Source organism: Ochotona curzoniae, unplaced genomic scaffold (genome assembly GCF_017591425.1).
Source record: "Ochotona curzoniae isolate NIBS_2020 unplaced genomic scaffold, NIBS_Ocur_1.0 contig_3255, whole genome shotgun sequence".
In the NCBI taxonomy this organism is placed as follows: domain Eukaryota; kingdom Metazoa; phylum Chordata; class Mammalia; order Lagomorpha; family Ochotonidae; genus Ochotona; species Ochotona curzoniae.
The window spans coordinates 5318599-5338255 of record NW_024465777.1 but is presented as its reverse complement, the minus strand read 5'-3'; the positions used below and the strand labels follow the sequence as shown (position 1 = coordinate 5338255).

Sequence of the window (19657 nt, the reverse complement as noted above, 5' to 3'; positions counted from 1 at the left end):
GGGGCTGGAGGAGGGGAGTCCTCAGGAGACAGAAAGACAAGGACAGGAGTCTGTAAGGGCCAAGGGCAGGAGGGGATGGGGGCGGAGCAGGGCGGGAAGCACAGTCCCTGGGTGACCTCGGAGGGAGGAAGGGAGGGCCGCCGGCAGGGTGACCCTCAGGCCCAGGGAGAGCTGGCAGTGGCGCCCGCACACCTGGCACCCGGGGCAAGGGGCTGGCAGGGGGCGGTTCTGGGGCAGACCTGCTTGCCAGGTGCCCTGCTTTGGGCAGGAAGGGGGTGGGCGAGGGCTGCACAAAGGAGCTCTGTGTGGCTAGAGGTAGAGGAGGATGGGGTGGGGTGTGCTGTGCTGGGGGTGGGGGGGCATGGCCAATTCCCCTTGGGGGCATCAGTGGCTCTGAGGGGACACCTAGTGGTAAGGGAGGGTAGTGCATGTGGATGGCTGCAGTGGGAGGTAGTGACCAGAAGCTAGGAGGAGGCTAGATTAGAAGTCAAAAACTGGAACTGATGGCTCAGGACGAGGACAGCTGGAGGAGGCAGCTTGGGAGGGGGCTGAATCTCTGGACTGCAGAGTGGTTTGGTATGCAGGAGCCCAACAAACCTCAAGTCATACTCCAGCCCTGTTGAATGACGTGGGTGTTTGTCCTCGGGGCAGAGCCCAGCCTCTCTCCCTGAGCCTTAGCCTTCATGCCAGCTAAGTGATGGCTGCAGTTCTTTCCATCACAGTGATTGTTGTTACAGTGTAGGGACCAGAATGAGGGCAGGCAATAATCTTCAGATATGATTGACCAGGTGGGTAGGGGGCTAAAGCAAGAGACAGGTGAGACCCAGAACCAGTTCGTGATGGGAAGATCCTGGGCCATGTGGCCCCAGGAGGGGGAAGGCCTCCCAGCAGAGCAGCAAGGAAGATCCCCCTGCATGCAGTGTTTTCCATTTGAGGACATCCCTGGGCCTTCAAACCAGGCTGGGAGGGAAATGGAGGGGGGCTCAGGGGGGGAGTGTGCAGGCTGGAGACACGGGGTCATGAGGCCGGAAGTGAGAGCTGGGGCTGGCAGGCTGGCTCCCCTGGGGAGGTTGTGGGTGGGGGAGGGGGTGGGGAGCTGGGGAAGAGGTGGGGTGGTCACAGCCACAGCGGGGGAGGGTGGGGCTGGGGACTGAAGGATGTGGGCTGGCGCTTCCCGGCACTGCCTACAGCAGGTTGGGGCCCCCGGTGTCCCTGCGGGCAGGGCCAGACACACTGACCCAGAAGCAGACAGGCAGGCCAGGGCTAGGTGGTACCCTTGGGAGGGGGCCAAGAGAATGGCTGCCAGGGTGTGGGAGGGAGGGGAGCCAGCTGCTTCCCTCAGATCCTGGAGCAAGCGAGCAGGCCGGGTGACCAGCGTTGGAGGACGTGGCCAAAGGTCTTCACGGGTGGGTGGAACAGAAGCAGCCATGGCCTCCGAGGAGGGTTCTCCCTCCTGCCAAGACCACACCCTCAGGCCCCAAGTGGGAGGTCTGCTGGGCCAGCGAGCCCCACCCTCAGCCAGGGTGGGGCCCGTGGCTTCTGGGAGCACCTCAAAGGGGGAGCTAAGCTGTTGGTAGGAGGCCTTGGGGGTTCCAGCGTTGGAACCCCTTCCCTCCATGCTTTGTGAGGGTGTTCCCCAGATCTGCCTGTGAGAGCACCTCCACGCCGGTTCCCCCAAGGGTCCCTGGAGTGGAGGGAGCCTGAACTGGGAGGGGCGTGGAGGTGCACAGGATCCTGAGAGTCACAGGTGGAAGCTTGTGGAGGAGCATTGAGGCCCAGGGACCTGCAGAGGCAGAAGGGACAGTGGGCGGAGGGCTGTTCCACCTGGGCAAGCACCAAAGGGCCCTTCCTGTGCTATTTTGGGGCCTCCATGAAGTCTCTTTTCATCTTCTGGTCTCTGTTTCCTCACCTGCCAAATGGGTGGGATACAAGATGGCACTGGAACAGCGTACCCTCTGGGGTGGCTCTGGAACCGGGCCTAGGCACTCGGGATGACCCCATGGCCTGGGATTTGGAAGCCAGTGGGTTAGATTGGGAGGTTCCTCCTGGCCTCCAATTAGACTACAGGTCCAAAGGAAGCTAAGCAGGGCTGCAAGGGCTGGGAGTAGAGGAAGGCTCTGGCCTAAGGACAGGATTAAGACTCCTGCCACCTAGCAGCTGTGCAACCTCAGGCAAGTTACACAACCGCTCTGAGCCTGTTTTAACTTGGGAGTAATAAACCATGCCTCCCATGTTGCCGTGAGGATTTTGTGGGTCACTCATGAGGGAGTTTGTAGATTGCACATGGCAGCTTCTGGCTGGGGGACAGGGGGAGTGTTTCTTTCCACACTGTCCTGTCGTGTAGTCAGTTCTGCAGTCCTGCTCGGCGGCTCCATATGTCTGTAGGTGCTCAGGGCCAAACACTGGACAGTGGTCAGGATCTGTCTTTATTATTATTTTTTAAAGATACACACAGAAATAGAGCTTCAATCTGCTGGTTCACTCCCAGATGGCCACAATTACCAGAGCCGGGCTACACTAAAGCCAAGAGCCAGGAACTGCTTCCCAGTCTCCCACATGGCTCATGGAGGCCCAAGCACTCGGGCCATTTTTTGCTGTGTTCCCAAGTATGTGAGCTAGGAGTTGAATCAAAGGTGGAACAACCAGGACATAAACTGGTGCTCGCGTGATGCCAGCCTTGCAAGCTGACGTGGCTGTATGGGTGGGAGGAGCCCCCACAAAGCTAGGCTCCCAGGGGTCTGTCTTTAAAACCCTCCCCCGTTCAGCCCCTGGAAATCTCAGCTGCTCAGGCTCAGCCATGGTCCTGAGGCTTCAGGCTCCCTTGGGAGTCCGGGGTGGCTGGCTCTAAATCCCAGCTGTGCCCTGACCAGCTTAGGGAGTCAGTCAGTAAATATTTATGTAGTATCTGTACCCCAGGACCCGGGGTCAGGGGTTGCTGTGGCAAACAAATCAGATGTGATTCATGGCCCTATGGAGCCCACACCCTCCGAGCAGGTACCCTGAGCAGCCACACCAGTGATTGACTGCAGTTGGGACAGGGACCCTGGCCATGAGATGGTTGGGGTCCAAACAAGGCCAGAAATGGGACAGAGCATCGGAAAGGATCACCATGATAAAGACTGAAGAGGGGTCAGAGAGTGTCCTGCCTACGCACAGTCTTGTCCCTTTCCCTGCCTCAACATCCTTCTTGGATCACCTTTGGTTCGGAGAGAATCAGAAAGCACTTTCTGGGAAAGGTGGGCGGATTTGCTCATCCCACCAGTCTTCCTAGAAACCCTACTGTGACCCCATGCTGTTCTGGCTGCTGGGACAGAAAGGGACACTCCTTGCCCTCAGGGTGCCTGGTGCCATCAGTGGCAGACTCTGCAACCCCCTGTTTGCAAGTGTGCAGACGTGGTGGGCAGGCAAGTCTGTGTCACATGCTGGCCCCACACTGGTCACCAGAGACTGCTTTCTGAGGGTGTCTGTTGTCTTTGTGGGACCACCGAAGTTCTGTGCAGCTCCTATCTCAGCAGTAATAAAATCATTCACCATGTCCATGTGTCTGCCCTGGCATTGTGCCAAGTGGGCACTCCATAAGGAGCAAGCAGGAAAGTGGGTGATGCTCCTCTCAGAGCCTCCACTGGCTCACCTGTGGAACAGACTTCGTCATAGCCTACCCCTCAAAGGATGTGGATGCAGAGCTAAAGGAAGGGGTGCCCAGGCAGCTCGTGCCAAGTGCCTGGCACACCTGGGGCCTATTCCCTAAACCCAAGCTGCATTGTTTCTTTGCAGGCGCTATCCACGCCCAAGACCTGGGCTGTGCAGCCCTTCCAGCTGACAGCCAGCGACTGGCAGAACCCCTGAGTACGGGGCTCTTCTCTTTCCCAGGTCAGCAGGGAACAACATGGGGGGCTTGGGAGTGGGTCGTGGAGGAGGCCACAGCAGCAGGTAGTTAGGCTGTGGGTGAATTTGTGGCAATTCAGGTTCCTTGTTAACCTCTCTGGTTGTCCACAGAGATTTCCAGTGTGACAGCCCAGGCGGCAGAGCCGAGGGTGAGTGGCCAGGATCTTCCTGGCGTCCTGGGGCTGGGACCAAGGACCCTGGGGTGCCCTCCTTATGCTGTGGTGAGGTTTCCTGCTATCCTGGAGCTATAGTCAGGGTCTGCTTGGGTGAGACGCAGGGGGAATGAGGCCTAGGGACCTGGGCCAATGGGAGAAGGGAACCTGGGGAGGACAGACATACTCATTGTGGGCCCACCTGCCCCTCCTGCCCTGCAGGTCCTGGTCCCGGCTTCTCGCACCCTCATGTCAGCCCCGGCCACGCCCGGCGGCCCGCGGAGGACAAGGTCAGGATGCGTGTGAAGCCCCAGGGCCTGGTGGTGACTTCCAGTACCGTGTGCAGCTCTCCTGACTACCTCCGGGAGCCCAAGTACTACCCCGGCGGCCCCCCCACCCCCCGGCCCCTGCTTCCCACCCGGCCCCCTGCCAGCCCACCCGACAAGGCCTTTTCTACCCACGCCTTCTCCGAGAACCCACGCCCACCCCCACGCCGGGACCACAGCACCCGGCGCCCACCAGTCCTTGCCAAGGGGGACGATCCACTGCCCCCTCGGGCAGCTAGGCCCGTCTCACAGGCCCGCTGCCCCACCCCGGCTGGAGACGGCAGCAGCTCTCACCGCCGCTGGGACAACGGGCGGGTGACTCTGCGACCAGTGGTGCAACTAATTGACATCATGAAGGACCTGACCCGGCTTTCCCAGGACCTGCAGCACAGCGGTGTGCACCTGGACTGTGGCGGGCTCCGGCTCAGCCGCCCACCTGCCCCTCCGCCCGGCGACCTCCAGTACAGCTTCTTCTCGTCCCCCAGCCTGGCCAACAGCATCCGCAGCCCTGAGGAGCGGGCCACCCCCCATGCCAAGTCAGAGCGGCCCAGCCACCCGCTTTATGAGCCCGAGCCTGAGCCAAGGGAGAGCCCCCAGCCTGGCCAAGGTCACAGTCCTGGAGCCACGGCCGCAGCCACTGGCCTACCCCCAGAGCCAGAGCCTGACGGCCCTGACTACTCTGAGCTCGCCGAAGCTGACATCCTTAGTGAGCTGGCCTCCCTTACTTGCCCTGAGGCCCAGCTGCTGGAGGCCCAGGCCCTGGAGCCGCCTTCACCAGAGCCAGAGCCTCAGCTCCTGGACTCCCAGCCCCGCTTCCTGGACCCACAGGCCCTCGAGCCGCTTGGGGAAGCTTTGGAGCTGCCACCCCTGCAGCCGCTGGCTGACCCTCTAGGGCTGCCATCCCTGGCTCTGCAGGCCTTAGACACCCTGCCCGATTCCCTGGAGTCACAGCTGCTCGACCCCCAAGCACTCGACCCCCTGCCCAAATTGCTTGACGTCCCGGGTCGCCGTCTGGAGTCTCAGCAGCCCCTAGGGCACTGCCCGCTGGCTGAGCCCTTGCGCCTAGACTTGTGCTCCCCCCACGGCCCCCCTGGGCCTGAGGGCCACCCCAAGTACGCCTTGCGGCGCACCGATAGGCCAAAGATTCTGTGTCGCCGGCGGAAGGCCGGCCGGGGGCGCAAAGCAGACGCCGGACCTGAGGGCCGCCTGCTGCCCCTGCCCATGACCACAGGGCTGGCAGCCGCTCTGGCCGAGCCCCCGCCACCGCCACCACCGCCACCTCCTCCTGCCCTGCCAGGTCCAGTTCCAGGCCCAGTTCCAGTCCCAGTCCCAGAACTGGAACCAGAGTCTTCCCAGACAGCAATGGTCCCCAGCCGCAAGGGCAAGTGCCGGGGCGTGCGGCGCATGGTGGTGAAAATGGCGAAGATCCCCGTGTCTCTGGGGCGACGGAACAAGACCACGTACAAAGTGTCATCCCTGAGCAGCAGCCTGAGTGTGGAGGGCAAGGAGCTGGGCCTGCGTGTGTCAGCCGAGCCTACACCCCTGCTGAAGATGAAGAATAATGGCCGGAACGTCGTGGTCGTCTTCCCACCCGGCGAGATGCCTATCATCCTCAAACGCAAGCGTGGCCGTCCCCCTAAGAACCTGCTGCTGGGGCCCGGCAAGCCAAAGGAGCCAGCCGTGGTGGCTGCCGAGGCGGCCACCGTGGCAGCCGCCACCATGGCCATGCCAGAGGTCAAGAAGCGGCGAAGGAGGAAGCAGAAGCTGGCGTCTCCCCAGCCATCCTACGCGGCAGACGCCAACGACAGCAAGGCCGAGTACTCAGATGTACTGGCCAAGCTGGCCTTCCTGAACCGCCAGAGCCAGTGCGCCGGCCGCTGCTCCCCACCTCGCTGCTGGACGCCCAGCGAGCCCGAGTCAGTGCACCAGGCCCCTGACACGCAGAGCATCTCGCACTTCCTGCATCGTGTGCAGGGCTTCCGGCGGCGCGGTGGCAAAACAGGTGGCTTTGGTGGCCGGGGCGGGGGCCACGCAGCCAAGGCAGCCCGGTGCTCCTTCAGCGACTTCTTTGAGGGAATTGGCAAAAAGAAGAAGGTGGTAGCAGTGGCCGGGGTCGGGGGCCCAGGCCTCACTGAGCTGGGGCACCCACGCAAGCGGGGACGAGGGGAGGTGGACGCAGTGACCGGGAAACCCAAGCGCAAGAGGCGGTCCCGGAAGAATGGGACTCTGTTCCCAGAGCAGGTGCCCGGTGGCCCTGGATTCGGGGAGGCGGGCACCGAGTGGGCTGGAGACAAGGCGGGCGGTTGGGCCCCTCACCATGGGCACCCAGGTGGGCAGGCTGGCCGAAACTGTGGGTTTCAGGGGACCGAGGCCCGGGCCTTCACCTCCACAGGCCTGGAAAGCGGGGCCTCAGGCCGAGGCAGCTATTACAGCACAGGCACGCCCTCAGGCCAGACCGAGCTCAGCCAGGAGCGCCAGAACCTCTTCACAGGCTACTTCCGCTCGCTGCTTGACTCGGACGACTCCTCCGACCTCTTGGACTTCGCGCTGTCGGCATCTCGCCCGGAGTCCCGAAAGGCATCAGGCACCTATGCTGGGCCTCCCACCAGCGCCCTGCCTGCCCAGCGGGGCCTGGCCACCTTCCCCAGCCGGGGCACCAAAGCCAGCCCGGTGGCGGTGGGCAGCAGTGGGGCTGGAGCCGATCCCTCCTTCCAGCCCGTCCTGCCTGCTCGTCAGACCTTCCCACCAGGCCGGGCAGCGAGCTACGGGATCACCCCAGCCGCTTCAGACTGCCGGGCAGCCGAAACTTTCCCCAAGCTGGCTCCCCCTCCTTCAGCCGTGGCTCGTTCACCCACGGCCCACCCACCCACCAATACTTACCCGCCCCAGTATGGCGGCTATGGGACTGGACAAAGTGTATTCGCCCCGGCTAAGCCCTTCACGGGCCAGGACTGTGCAAACAGCAAGGACTGCAGCTTCGCATATGGCAGTGGCAACAGCTTGCCCGCCTCACCCAGCAGCGCCCACAGTGCTGGCTATGCCCCACCACCTACTGGGGGCCCCTGCCTGCCTCCAAGCAAGGCCTCCTTCTTCAACAGCTCCGAGGGGGCCCCCTTCTCTGGGTCTGCCCCTACACCCCTGCGCTGTGACAGCCGGGCCAGCACCGTGTCGCCCGGTGGCTACATGGTGCCCAAGGGTACCACAGCTTCTGCAGCCTCTGCCACTTCCTCTTCATCCTCCTCTTTCCAGCCCTCGCCTGAAAACTGTCGGCAGTTTGCGGGGGCGTCTCAGTGGCCTTTGCGGCAGGGCTACGGGGGCCTGGACTGGGCCTCTGAGGCCTTCAGTCAGCTCTACAATCCTAATTTCGACTGCCACGTCAGTGAGCCCAACGTGATCCTGGACATCTCCAACTACACACCCCAAAAGGTGAAGCAGCAGACAGCCGTGTCCGAGACGTTTTCAGAGTCATCCTCCGACAGCACCCAGTTCAATCAGCCCGTCGGTGGTGGTGGGGGCGGCAGCTTCCGGCGCGCCAACAGCGAGGCCTCAAGCAGTGAGGGCCAGTCGAGCCTGTCCAGCCTGGAGAAGCTGATGATGGACTGGAATGAGGCCTCGTCGGCCCCCGGCTACAACTGGAACCAGAGTGTCCTCTTCCAGAGCAGCTCCAAGCCAGGCCGTGGACGGCGGAAGAAGGTAGACCTGTTTGAGGCTTCACACCTAGGCTTCCCGACATCCGCCTCGGCCACCGCCTCGGGCTACCCATCCAAACGCAGTACGGGGCCCCGGCAGCCACGGGGAGGCCGAGGCGGCGGGGCCTGTTCAGCCAAGAAGGAGCGGGGTGGTGCGGCTGCCAAAGCCAAGTTCATCCCCAAGCCCCAACCAGTCAACCCGCTGTTCCAGGACAGTCCGGACCTGGGCATAGACTACTACAGCGGGGACAGCAGCATGTCCCCACTCCCCTCGCAGTCAAGGGCCTTCAGTGTGGGAGAACGGGACCCCTGTGACTTCATGGGACCCTACTCCATGAACCCATCCACGCCCTCCGATGGCACCTTTGGCCAGGGCTTCCACTGCGACTCACCCAGCCTGGGTGCCCCTGAGCTTGACGGCAAGCACTTCCCACCACTGGCCCATCCGCCCACGGTGTTCGACGCTGGCCTACAGAAGGCCTACTCGCCCACTTGCTCACCCACCCTGGGCTTCAAGGAAGAACTGCGGCCACCGCCCGCAAAGCTGGCTGCCTGTGAGCCCCTTAAGCATGGGCTGCAGGGGGCCAGCCTGGGCCACGTGACTGCAACCCAGGCCCACCTGAGCTGCCGGGACCTGCCTCTGGGCCAGCCCCACTACGACTCCCCCAGCTGCAAGGGCACAGCCTACTGGTATCCACCTGGCTCAGCTGCCCGCAGCCCACCCTATGAAGGCAAGGTGGGGGCGGGGCTGCTTGCTGACTTTCTGGGCAGGACGGAGGCTGCGTGCCTCAGTGCCCCTCACCTGGCTAGCCCACCAGCCACGCCTAAGACTGACAAGGAGCCACTGGAGATGGCCCGGCCACCTGGCCCGCCCCGTGGCCCTGCTGCAGCTGCTGCTGGCTATGGCTGCCCTCTCCTTAGTGACTTGACCCTGTCCCCTGTGCCAAGGGACTCGCTGCTGCCCCTGCAGGACACCGCCTACAGGTACCCGGGCTTCATGCCGCAGGCGCATCCTGGCTTGGGTGGGGGCCCTAAGAGTGGCTTCCTGGGGCCCATGGCGGAACCTCACCCCGAGGACACATTCACCGTCACCTCCCTGTAGTGCCAACTGAAGTGCCGACTGGACCGCGAGGTTTTGTTCCTGGGTAAGTCTGAGGATGTGGATGCAGTGGGCAGAGAGGCCTGGAGGAGGATGGCGTAGTATCAACAGGGGAAGGGAGTGCACAGGAGGTCTGTGAGTTATCTGCGTGTAGGGCTTTGGCTTGACAACAGGAAGCAGGGACACGGAGCCAGGTGTATCGTGCGGGTGAAGAGAGATTGGGTGTGTTGGGGGAAACCGTTCGGCGGGGGAAAGTCTTGGACATCTCAGAGGTCCTGTGACGGAAATGAAATACAGAGTTGGCAGTCCCTGGGTTAGTTCATCAAACATGTGTCCCTTGTTCATGCTAGGGGTTGAACCCTAGGGAAATGCCTACCCTTGCTTGGGAGGGCGAGAGGAATGATGAAGCAGATGGCAAGTTGGCCATCCAGGGCTTGGCCTGAGTGCCAGCCACACCGGGCACTCCACTTCCTAGGTGCTCAGGGCTGCTGCAGTGCAGCAACAGTGATCACGCTCACACACTGCAAGGACTTTATGGGGTGGCTGAAGGGACCCGCCCTCAGCAGGGGTCGGGAAGCAGAGGATGCCCCACCAGAGGCTGTTTTGTCGTGTCTTTAGCTTGCGATGGGCTGTGTGTGGTGAGCGGCTGTGGGCTAGGGGGCCAGAGATGAAGAGGGGTGGGGGGGTCCCATCAGGGTGCCAGGACTCCAGGGGAGCCATCGCCATTCCTACAGCCACAGGCTCTTCTGCGAGTTGGGTTAATGCTGTGAGCTCTGCCCCAGGTGACTTTGATCAGGCACCGAGACCTCGTTAGTTGGAGTCCTTTGAGTACTCGCAAGATTTGGTGTTTAAAAAAGGAAAATAAAGGAGAGGGAGTGCCCCCAAAATGTTTAAAAGGAAGCAGGAACAATTTTCTTGAAGAACAACCTGCTCGAGAAATACAGGTCACAACTTGACCCCACATTGGGCCAAGAAGACTTCTCAGATTGGCCCAGCCAGCCACAGGGGCCCAGGGGGTGTGTTGGTGGGTGGCTTGCAAACGTGGCTGAGCCTCTCACTTTCACCCCCCACTGCCAGCACAGCCTCCTGGGAAAGCTCCATCCTTTCCAGGTTGGGGTCTCGTGGGGTCCTGGAAGCCATGTCAGTGGATTCTGTGTCCCTAGTGCCTGATGGGTGGCAGGGATGGCACCTGGAGTTGGGGTTTTGTTCGTTCCATGACTGACCAGCCACCTGCTGCTGCCAGCTTCTGCCCTTCCCAGACCTCTGTTTCCCCATCTAGCCCAGGAAGTAGGATGCAGTCTCCTCTGAGGCTCTCTGCAGCTCTGTGTGGTCGAGACAATGGACCCAACTTTTTTTTTTTTTTTTGGCAGCATCTTTTCCTTTCTCGCGAGGCCAGGCCAAGATTAAAATGGCCTTCTAGTCCCCTTGCATCTCACTGCAGATCTGAAGCAGGCTAGGAGGAAGCTGCTTAGGGTTTAAAATGTCAAACTCTTGATCCTTCTCACTGGAGGGGAGATGTCTCGTGGATAATCCAGAAATGTGAAATAATCCAAAAACCATCTCTCCCAGGCTCAGGGAGGGAAGACGAGCAGGGGTGGGGGCTGGGTGTTTGGGCAGGTCACAGCTCAGTGAAATGCCTAACAGCCACCCAGGGAGGCCTGGACGCAGGAGAAACTGGGCTAACAGCCAGCCCCACGTCCTGGCCACTCTTCCCACTCATGGCTGGGACTTACCAGCGCTATCCTCAACTCCGTGCATTCTGTCGTTCCAGAGACATCTGTTGGGTATCTTCAATACACCAGACATTGTGGAGGGGGGGTGGGCACCACAGTGAACACTGCAAATGAGGTTCTGGTCCTCGGGGGACTTCCAGTTGGGAGGGAAAGACAGCGAGCAGAATGACACAAAAGCATTGGATAATTACAGCCGTGGGAAGGACTGTGTAAGAGAAAACAAGCGAGGAGGCTGTGAGAGCCTCCAACAAGCTGACCAGACCTTGGAGCTGATGCTTGAAAGCTCGGAGGGAGAGGCAGCTGGACTGCGGCGGGGCAGGGGGGAGGTCAGCTTGGGGGAGGGAAGCACACAGTGCAGAGCCTTGGCACAAGGGAGGAACTGCTGGGGGAAGGCAGTAAGGCAGTGTGGCTAGGACCCAGGGCTTTCGGAGCTCTTGGCTGGAATGCCAGGGGTCACACTGGAGCAGGGCAGGGATTCTGAGAGGGAAACCACTGCGGCAGTCCGGGCAGGCAGTGATGGGAGCTCGGGCACTGAGCTGACGGAAGAGCTGTCTCTCTTCTGCACCTGAGGCGGACTGCCTCATCTGTGGCAACCCTCCAGTGCCAGGGACGGATTGCCGTCATCGTGGGAGTGAGAAAGGGCTGAGACGACAGGAAGGAAGAAGAATTAATAAAGGGAGTTGCATTGTCAACAGAGAGCTTAAGCAGAAAGGACAAAGACACGTTCGTTCACCAGCGGGCAGCGAGCTGTTGTGACATTGGGTACTGGAGAAGCAGCCACTCGACTCAGTCTCGCCCCATGAGCCCCTGCAGCTTGGTCAGTGCCAGGCACTGGGCACACAAAGCACACATGCCCCCCCCCCCCCCATTCTCGAACTCAGCCTCCACCCCAGGAGGCCAAAACAGCACACAGAGCCTGAAAGCACCTGCTCGGCTCTGAAATGCCAGGCAGCCAGGTGTTATAGTCAGAAACCACCCTCATCTGCCCCCTTGGCGAGAAGAGGGATACCCATTTATGCTAGGCCTTTGGCCCAACACTGCCTCATAGACCTGTGGGCAGCCTGGGAGGTGTGCCTGCCTCTCCTCCCATCACAGAGTTGAGGAAACAGGTGCAGCTCTGAATCTTGTGCAGGGAATGCAGTTATAAAATGGTGGGCCTGTTTTCTTCTTGTTTAAGATTTTATTTTTGTTTGAAAATCAGAATTACAGACAAGAGACAGATTTTCTATCTGTTGGTCCACTTCTCCAGTGGCCTCAAAAACTGGAGCTGAGCTCATCTGAAGCCAGAAACCCAGGGGTTCTTCTGGGTCTCCCACATGGGCCATCTTCCACTGCCTTCCCAGGTGTATTAACAGAGAGCTAGATTAGAAGTGGAACAGCCGGGACTGGAACCATATGGAAAGCCAGTATTGCAAATAGAGGGTTAACCCACTATATCATGGCACTGCCACCTCTCTTTATTTTTTATTTATGTTTGGTAAGATTTTTTTTTCTAATTGGAAAGGCAGATATACAGAGAGATGAAGATACAGAAAGATCTTCCATCTGCTGTTTCATTCCCGGAGCCGAGTTGATCTGAAGCCAGGAACCGTCAGCTTCCCCTAGGTCTCCCACATGGGTGCAGGGTCCCAAGGCCCTGGGCCATCCTCTGCTGCCCTCCCAGACCACAGCAGGGAGCTCGATGGGAAGTGGAGCAGCTGGGACATGAACCAGTCCCAATACAGGATCCACCAGATGAAAGGAAAGGATCCAGCCACTAGGTTATTGCACCAGGCCTGCCCCCTTCCTTTTTAAAGTTTTGCTTATTTACTTGAAAGGTTAAGCAATAAGAGGGAGAAATCTTCCATATTCTAATTTACTCCCCAAGTGGCTGCATTAACCAGAATTGAGCCAAGCCACAGCCAAGAGCTAGGAATTCCATCCTGATCTCCCAAGTGAGTGACATGGGCCCAAGTACTTGGGCCATCTCTGTTGCTTTCCCAGGCACATTAGCGGGGAACTGTATAGGAGCTGGCACTCTAACTTGTACCTACATGGGATGCAAGCATTGCACCTGATGGGCTTTACCCATTGTACCACAACCCTGGCTCAATGCTAGAAGCTATTATAATCATGGACCCCACACTGCCCCTACAAAGTTTGGAGAGTGCTCCATCCCCATAGTCCTGACTCACCATCTGCAGGATAATGGCTTGGCCTGGACAGTTCCTGCAACTCCTTTGGCATCTGACATTTTTCGGAAAATGTTGATGTGGAAGAAGCTACATTTGATCTTGACCTTGAAGAATAGGCAAGATTAAGAGACTGAGGGAGGACATACTAAGCAGTGGGAACTATGAGGAAGGGCAGGTCACATCCCACTGTGGATTGGGACGTGAAAGGTCAGAGGAGAAAATGTGGGACCCAGTTGGTCTGAGAACTGTGGCTGATGGGACAGAGACAAGAATCAGTCGGGCCCGGCGCAATAGCGTAGTGGTTAAGGTCCTCGCCTTGCATGCACCAGATCCATGTGGTCGCAGGTTCTAATCCTGGTGGCCCTGCTTCCCTTCCAGCTCCCTGCTAGTGGCCTGGGAAAGCCTTGGGACCCTGCACCCAAGTGGGAGACCCAGAAGAGCTCCTGGCTCCTGGCTTCGGACTGGCTCAGCTCCAGCCATTGTGGTCACTTGGGGAGTGAACCATTGGACAGAAGATCTTCCTCTGTGTTTCTCCTCCTCTCTGTATATGCGTCTTTCCAATAAAAATAAATAAATCTTTAAAAAAAAAAAAAGAATGGGTCAAGGGAGGGTGCCTTGAGCTCAAGCAGAGTCAGCCATGCTGGCTTCACAAGAGACCCCCCCCATGGCCAAAGACGGCTTCTCTCTCCTGGACCCCAGGGCAAGGCAAGGAAGGGAGGAAGAGTCCTCTGAGGTATTCAGGAATCTCGAGTCCCTCTCCCCTCCCAGATCTGGACCTGAGGCCAAGACAAATGTCACATGTCCTGCAAGGTCACCCCGGCTGCGGCCCAACTGGAGCAGTAAACCATTTCCAAACTCAGTGCTCAGTCAGGATCAACAGGCCTCAGCTGCTCTGCTAAGTCTTGAAACCTCAAGAGGTCATTTGTTCCTGCCCCTGGCTCTAAGCAAAAGGTCTCAGGTCCAGGCTCTGCAGGGCTTCAGCTTGCACCCCCTCTCCCAGGCCAAGGAGCCTTCCCGACCTGCTTCCCGCCTCTCCTGCAGCCTGGAGTAGGCTGAGCTCCCATTTCCTGGGAAGGTAACCTCTCTGGGAACCCAGCCTCTGACGCCCCTTCCTCTTGTTGCCACACATCCGGGAGCAGGGCCCCCAAATGAGGGTGGTGGCTAGGGACCTTCCTGTAACCACAGACAGGCCTCTGTTTACCAGTCAGGTGGCCTGTTTGTGTCTCCTGGGAGAATTTACCATGGGTCTGTGAGGCTGTGGCTCCCATCCAGTGCACTGTGGGCCTGTGAGCAGTGCTGGGGAGGGAGTGGTTCAGGGCTTCTGACCCAGGCTGTGGGAGGCACACACTCCAGTCCCCCTGCTCTGCACCACAGAGTCCCCAGCTGCCCTCCCAGGAAGACCTTGGCTCCTCTGAAGGGAGGTACCCAAGTACCACCTGGTCTTTCTCCATAGAACCTGGACTGTATCCTCCTGGGACCAGGAGTGGGAGGAAGGGGGAATGGAGGGGCCAAGATGAAGTCAGCCACTAACATCCCTCTCCCAAGGAAGCAAGGTCATGGGAAGCCCTGTCCACAGTGGGGCACCTCAGTCCTCTGTCCCAGTGCGACCTTGTCACCTAGTATGACTTCTCCTGGAGCGTCTTTGCCACTGTAGTGCCCCCTTCCTTGCAGGGAGGCAAGGAGAGGAGGATCAGCTCCATGAACACCGTGTGTAAGCACGCAGCCTGCTCTGACCACAGTGTCCCTCCCTTGGCCATTTGTGGAGCTTATAGCCTACACACAGTAGGCATTAACAGCCCCCACGTGGGTGTTGTTCCCCAGGGTGGGGACCCTGGCGCCACCCCAGGGACCACCCCTTCCCAGCCCTATGAACAGAGCCAGCAGCAGGAACTTGGTAGAGCCAAGAAATAGATCTTGAATTTGAGATTTGAGCTCAGCCACCTGGGTCCCTGGCCCTTCCCCTCCCCCACCCTGCCCTCCCACATCATCCTCCCCATTTTGGCCGCCAAAGTGCTTAGTCCTCAGCGCTTTTAGATGCATGGTGTCTGGAGCCCCTAAAATATTTATTGGATGAATTGATTAAAACACATCTGCTCCTGCGACTCTGTTGCTTAACACCTTCAGATTGCATTCTTAGCGCTACAGTCTCTTTGCCTGTAACATTGAGACCCAGCTTCCTGACAGGGCACTGGAGGTATTCAAGGCCTGGCCTGGCACCCAGCCTCCTTGTCAGCAACTCCTCCCCAGGCACTCCCTTCCTTACCAGCCCTGGGAATGTGCTTCTGCTGTTTCTGGCCTGGGTTGCCCTTTCCCACCCACCATGGTCTCCCACCTGTCGATTCCTATCTTTGACTAATCCCTCACCTCTTCCAAGAAGCATTCCAGGATCTTTCCCAGACCCAGTGAGCCCTTTCTGCCCATGTGACAGGCCTTCCTGGGCATGGCCTCCCCTGTACACCATTGGCTTCTTTGGGCCCATTACTCATCTCTGCCCACACCCCTCCCCCCCACTCCATCTCATGCTGCCTGGAATGATGTTTATTTATTTATTTATTTTAAAACCTGAATCAGAGAAACATGGCTGGAACAGGGAGAAAGACTGAGCATCAGAGAACGGGAATGGGGGGCGGCCCCAGTCCCGATTCTTGGGGATCACCGAGCACAGCACCTACCAATGTACAGAGCCAGGAGGGGCCCATGATACCAGCCGATTGCATTGTTCTCATTTTTGGTCCAGCTCAGTGGTACATGTAAGCACCTGTCTTGCCATGGGGCATCTGCCGCTAGGCACCAGGGCTGGTACATGGTTATGGTGGTGAGTCAGACAAATGGGAGATGAACCCACAGTTGCTGAGTGACCGTGAACATGGACCCCCTCCAGTCCCAGTAAGGAGGACTTGAGGTCTCCTCCGTGACCAAGGGAGGCAAGCAGCAAGGTCTCTGTGGTGGGCATGGCTGGCGGAGCCACAATGTGAGGGATGCCCTTGTTCCATTGTGAGCACAGATTGTGGGGTTGGGCAACCTCAGGGACACCTGGAAGCTGCAGGTCCAGCTAGCCTCACAGTCTGGCTGTCAGGTGTGACCTGAGCCATTGGAAGAAGAATTAACCCTGCAAGTGCTGAGGGTAGCGGGGGCTGCCTCTCCTTTCTTCCCCAGAAGTCTCTCGCATTGCCTGTGCAGTCCTCCTGATTTTACCAAGTAGAAACTGAAGCTCAGAGAAAGTGAGCCTGCTCTGCTTCACACAACAAGTCAGCCTCAGGTCCTCCTATGTTCTCTGGCCTTATTCAATATTGAGACCCCTTGGAGGGCAGAGGGGAGAGAGGGGAGACCTAGCCTGTGCCTCTTGCAGCTACCAGCTGGAGCCTTGGCCAGAGAGAGTAGCTCCATCCGGAGAGCCTGATTTATCGCTGATCTGTAGCACTTCGACTCTGCCCAGCTGTCCCTCTGCGTTGCCAATGCCAGCCCCCTCTGACAGGCAGACACCACTTCCTGTCCTGGCACCTCAGATGCTAAAACTGCCAGAGCCTCAAGACTTAGTGGAATGTGGCACCACAGTTGCTAGCTCCTTGTGGAGACACTCAAGGGTTAAGTCATGGGGCCGGTGGTGGGTACCCCATGGGTGTTGGGGTACAGAGGTGCTGCACGCAGGTCTATGCCCTAGAGGAGCAGGGTAGTGAATGCCAAGTGCACCAGTAGCTATAGCAACGGGGTGATCATGGCCAGGGCACGTCCCAGAGACGTGTCAGCCTGAAGCTGGACCTTGAAACTCTGACTGCCCTCACAGCCCTGTCCATTCAGTGTGCACACATTCTGACCCCGGTGCGTGCTGGGCCATGTACCTAACAATGAGCTCAGAGCCACGGCCCCTCCATTCTTCCTGAGCCCCCAGACTTCCCTTGGCACAGCCCCCCTCCATCTCACCCGGTGTGTTACAGCTGCCTGGCTTGGGGGTCTGCTCTGCTTCCTGACTGCTTTGTCCCCAGGACCCAGCACTGTGCTAGGTCACACTAACACCACCTCCTCCCCGCTGCCACCACCACCCCCATTGCAACCGCCTGGATCCCTGGCCTTTTGATTTCCCCCATCCCCCAGGTCCCGCCAGAGCCTTTAGCTGGCCAAGTCCTAAAAGCTGGGGAGGGCGGTGGGAGGAGGAAGGTGAGCCTTGCCTGGCGGCTTAGCAGAGGGTGAGAAAGCCTCCTGCTGCCTGGCCGCGGGCACCGCAGGGGTGGTTCTGGCAGGAGCCGCCTGCTGGGCTGAGATCACCATGGAGACCTGGCTTGGAGAGGGTCACTGGCAGTGGCTAAGGGCTGAAAGGGGTGGGGGCGGCAGGGATTTGTGCAGAAGCTCCCAGCCTGCCCCTGGGCCCTTGAGGGGGTGGGGAGCACTGGGGTTCAGCACCATTGGTTTGCCAAGTGGTTTGTGGCAGCCGCCTGAGCCTCCCACTCATTTGTTACCCGTTACCCCCATACACTATACCTGTCCAGCACCATGGGGGTCTCTGGCTTAGTAATGAAGCCTCCCTTTGGATAAAAACCCTCAGCTTCCTGGCTGAGCCTGCATACCCAGATGTGATCACCAAGCTGTCTTCATCTGGATCACTGGCCTTGTTGGTCACCCTAACTGTGGGAAGCCCCCAGAGTGACTTGTCTACCTGTCCCCCACAACCCACTTCAACCCAGCACCACCCTGGTGAGCATGGGGCTCCCCCAACAGCTGTTAACTGCATCTACCCTCACTGTGGGCCTGACAGCCAGACCCACCTCAGCCCTCCTTTTCCTACCAGTACCTGCCACTGGTCTTTGCACCAAGATAGGAGGCTGTTCCTGGCTCTCGGGGGAGTTCTGGCAAGTCCAGCTTCAGGACAAAAGTCCTCTCTGGGGCTGGCTGCCTGGCAGACAGCAGCCAAGGCTGAGTGGAATTTAAATGTGGACCCGTTGCAGAGAGAAGCGAAGGAAAGGGTTTGGAGACGGGTTCTATGCCACCTACAGGGAAGAGGGGCTTGGTGGCTCACCCCCATACCCCTTGATTCGCTTGACAGCTGTCACTCACTGGAGGCGGGAGGCATGGAGCCAGCCCTCAAGACAGGACGGACCCTAAGGGGGCCCTAAGGAGTGGCCTGGCCTGGCCCAGCCCTGACCTGGATGCCTTCTTACTCCTACGAGGCTGGGGTCCCACCAGATGGGGTTGTAGGTAGGGAGAGCAGGGACCTGAGTGTCTATGCAGCAAGATAGTGTTCAGCCACGTGTGGGTGACGCAGAGCTGGGCACCTTCCTGAGTCACTGACTCAGTGCCTCCAGATGGCTTTGTGGGGCCTGGGAAGTGGACTGGATGAAGGAAGGGTGAGCAGGGTCCACACCTGTGCTGGCCAAGAGCCTGGTGTCAGCCCTCAAAGTGGCCTAGACCTGGAGGTAACCAAGCTGTTCTCTCCCACAGGGAGCCTGGGACTGTGAAGCAATAGCAAACAGTGATTAGTTTAATTCATCCTGTACTCGAGGACCCGGCCTCATCTGCCCAAAACCACTGGGTCCTCTGACAGATCTCAGGGATGGTGGGTAAACTGAGGCTCCTGGGGCCCCATGAATTGCCAGGGTCCTGGAGAGCTGTTCGGTGGTACTGCCATTTGCACTCAGCTGTGTCTGGCTCCAGAGTGCAAGTTCTCAGCTAGGTTCAGTGCAGCTCACCCCTCTACCCCCACCCTGGCACATCCCTGCCTCACTGTTTGCAGTTCTGAAGTCCTCCAGGTGCCCATGTGGAGTTTATTTGGCAAAAGAATGACACACTAATCCTTTCCCAGGGTCCTGGAGAAACAGCCAGGGTCCCCAGTACTTCACCACCATCTTGAGCTCAAAGCTCGGTGTGCACTGGCCACTGACTTGTGCCTCTTCTTTCTTTGCAGCTTTCAGAAAACCAACGCCGAGACCCCTCCCAGCGTCCCAGCATCCACACAGCCCTCTGGCAGGAGCGCCTGCCTCTCTGTGCCCCGCACCCCTCCGTGTGCCCCACCTCCCCTCACTTCCCCCTCCTTGCCCATCTCCTCCACGCAGAAGCCGAAGGTGAGCCCTTTCTGCACAAAACCAGCAATTGTAAATACTTTTTAAAAATGTACAAAACTTAAAAAAAACAAAACACAGTTTTAGAAAAAGACAAAAAAAAAAAAAAAAGCGAGAGAGTGCGAGCGTGTGCAAGAGGTTGCAAGCGGGGCCCTGAAGTGTCCAGAGCCCCTGCAAGAATGCACTGAGAAATTTATCTACAGGTCGTTTGACACAAATGAACAATATCCTATTTATTGTACATACTGTTTTATTATAAATCGTGGATTGTATATTGCATTGTGTAAACCTGCTGTGGTCCCGTGGTGTGCAAGTTCGCATGGTCGGGGGGGAGGGAGAAGAACCTTGCGGGAGCTTTTGTTTTTTTTGTTTGTTTGTTTGTTTGTTTTCCTTTCTTATTTTTCACTCTTGGGTTTTTTTCTTCTGTTGTTGTTGTTGTTTTCTGTTGGCAGGACACACCCAAAGATCCAAGTTTGTATTAAAAAGAAATGAAAAAAAGCAAAAAAAAAAAAAAAAAAAAAAAAACTCGTGTTTTGTGGAGGGTGGGCA

At 58.6% G+C, this 19657-nt stretch overlaps 1 protein-coding gene across 1 annotated transcript in view; it reads left to right on the top strand.

Moving 5' to 3' along the window:
- AHDC1 (AT-hook DNA binding motif containing 1) overlaps positions 1 to 19200 on the top strand; it is a 58836-nt gene extending 39636 nt beyond the window's left edge. The window contains exons 3-6 of the mRNA XM_040979669.1: positions 3775 to 3870; positions 3997 to 4034; positions 4260 to 9197; positions 18955 to 19200. Coding sequence (XP_040835603.1) covers positions 4334 to 9154 — 4821 coding nt within the window. The 5' untranslated portion in view covers positions 3775 to 3870; positions 3997 to 4034; positions 4260 to 4333 and the 3' untranslated portion in view covers positions 9155 to 9197; positions 18955 to 19200. The remainder of the gene's footprint in view (positions 1 to 3774; positions 3871 to 3996; positions 4035 to 4259; positions 9198 to 18954) is intronic.
- The last annotated feature ends 457 nt before the right edge of the window (positions 19201 to 19657 follow it).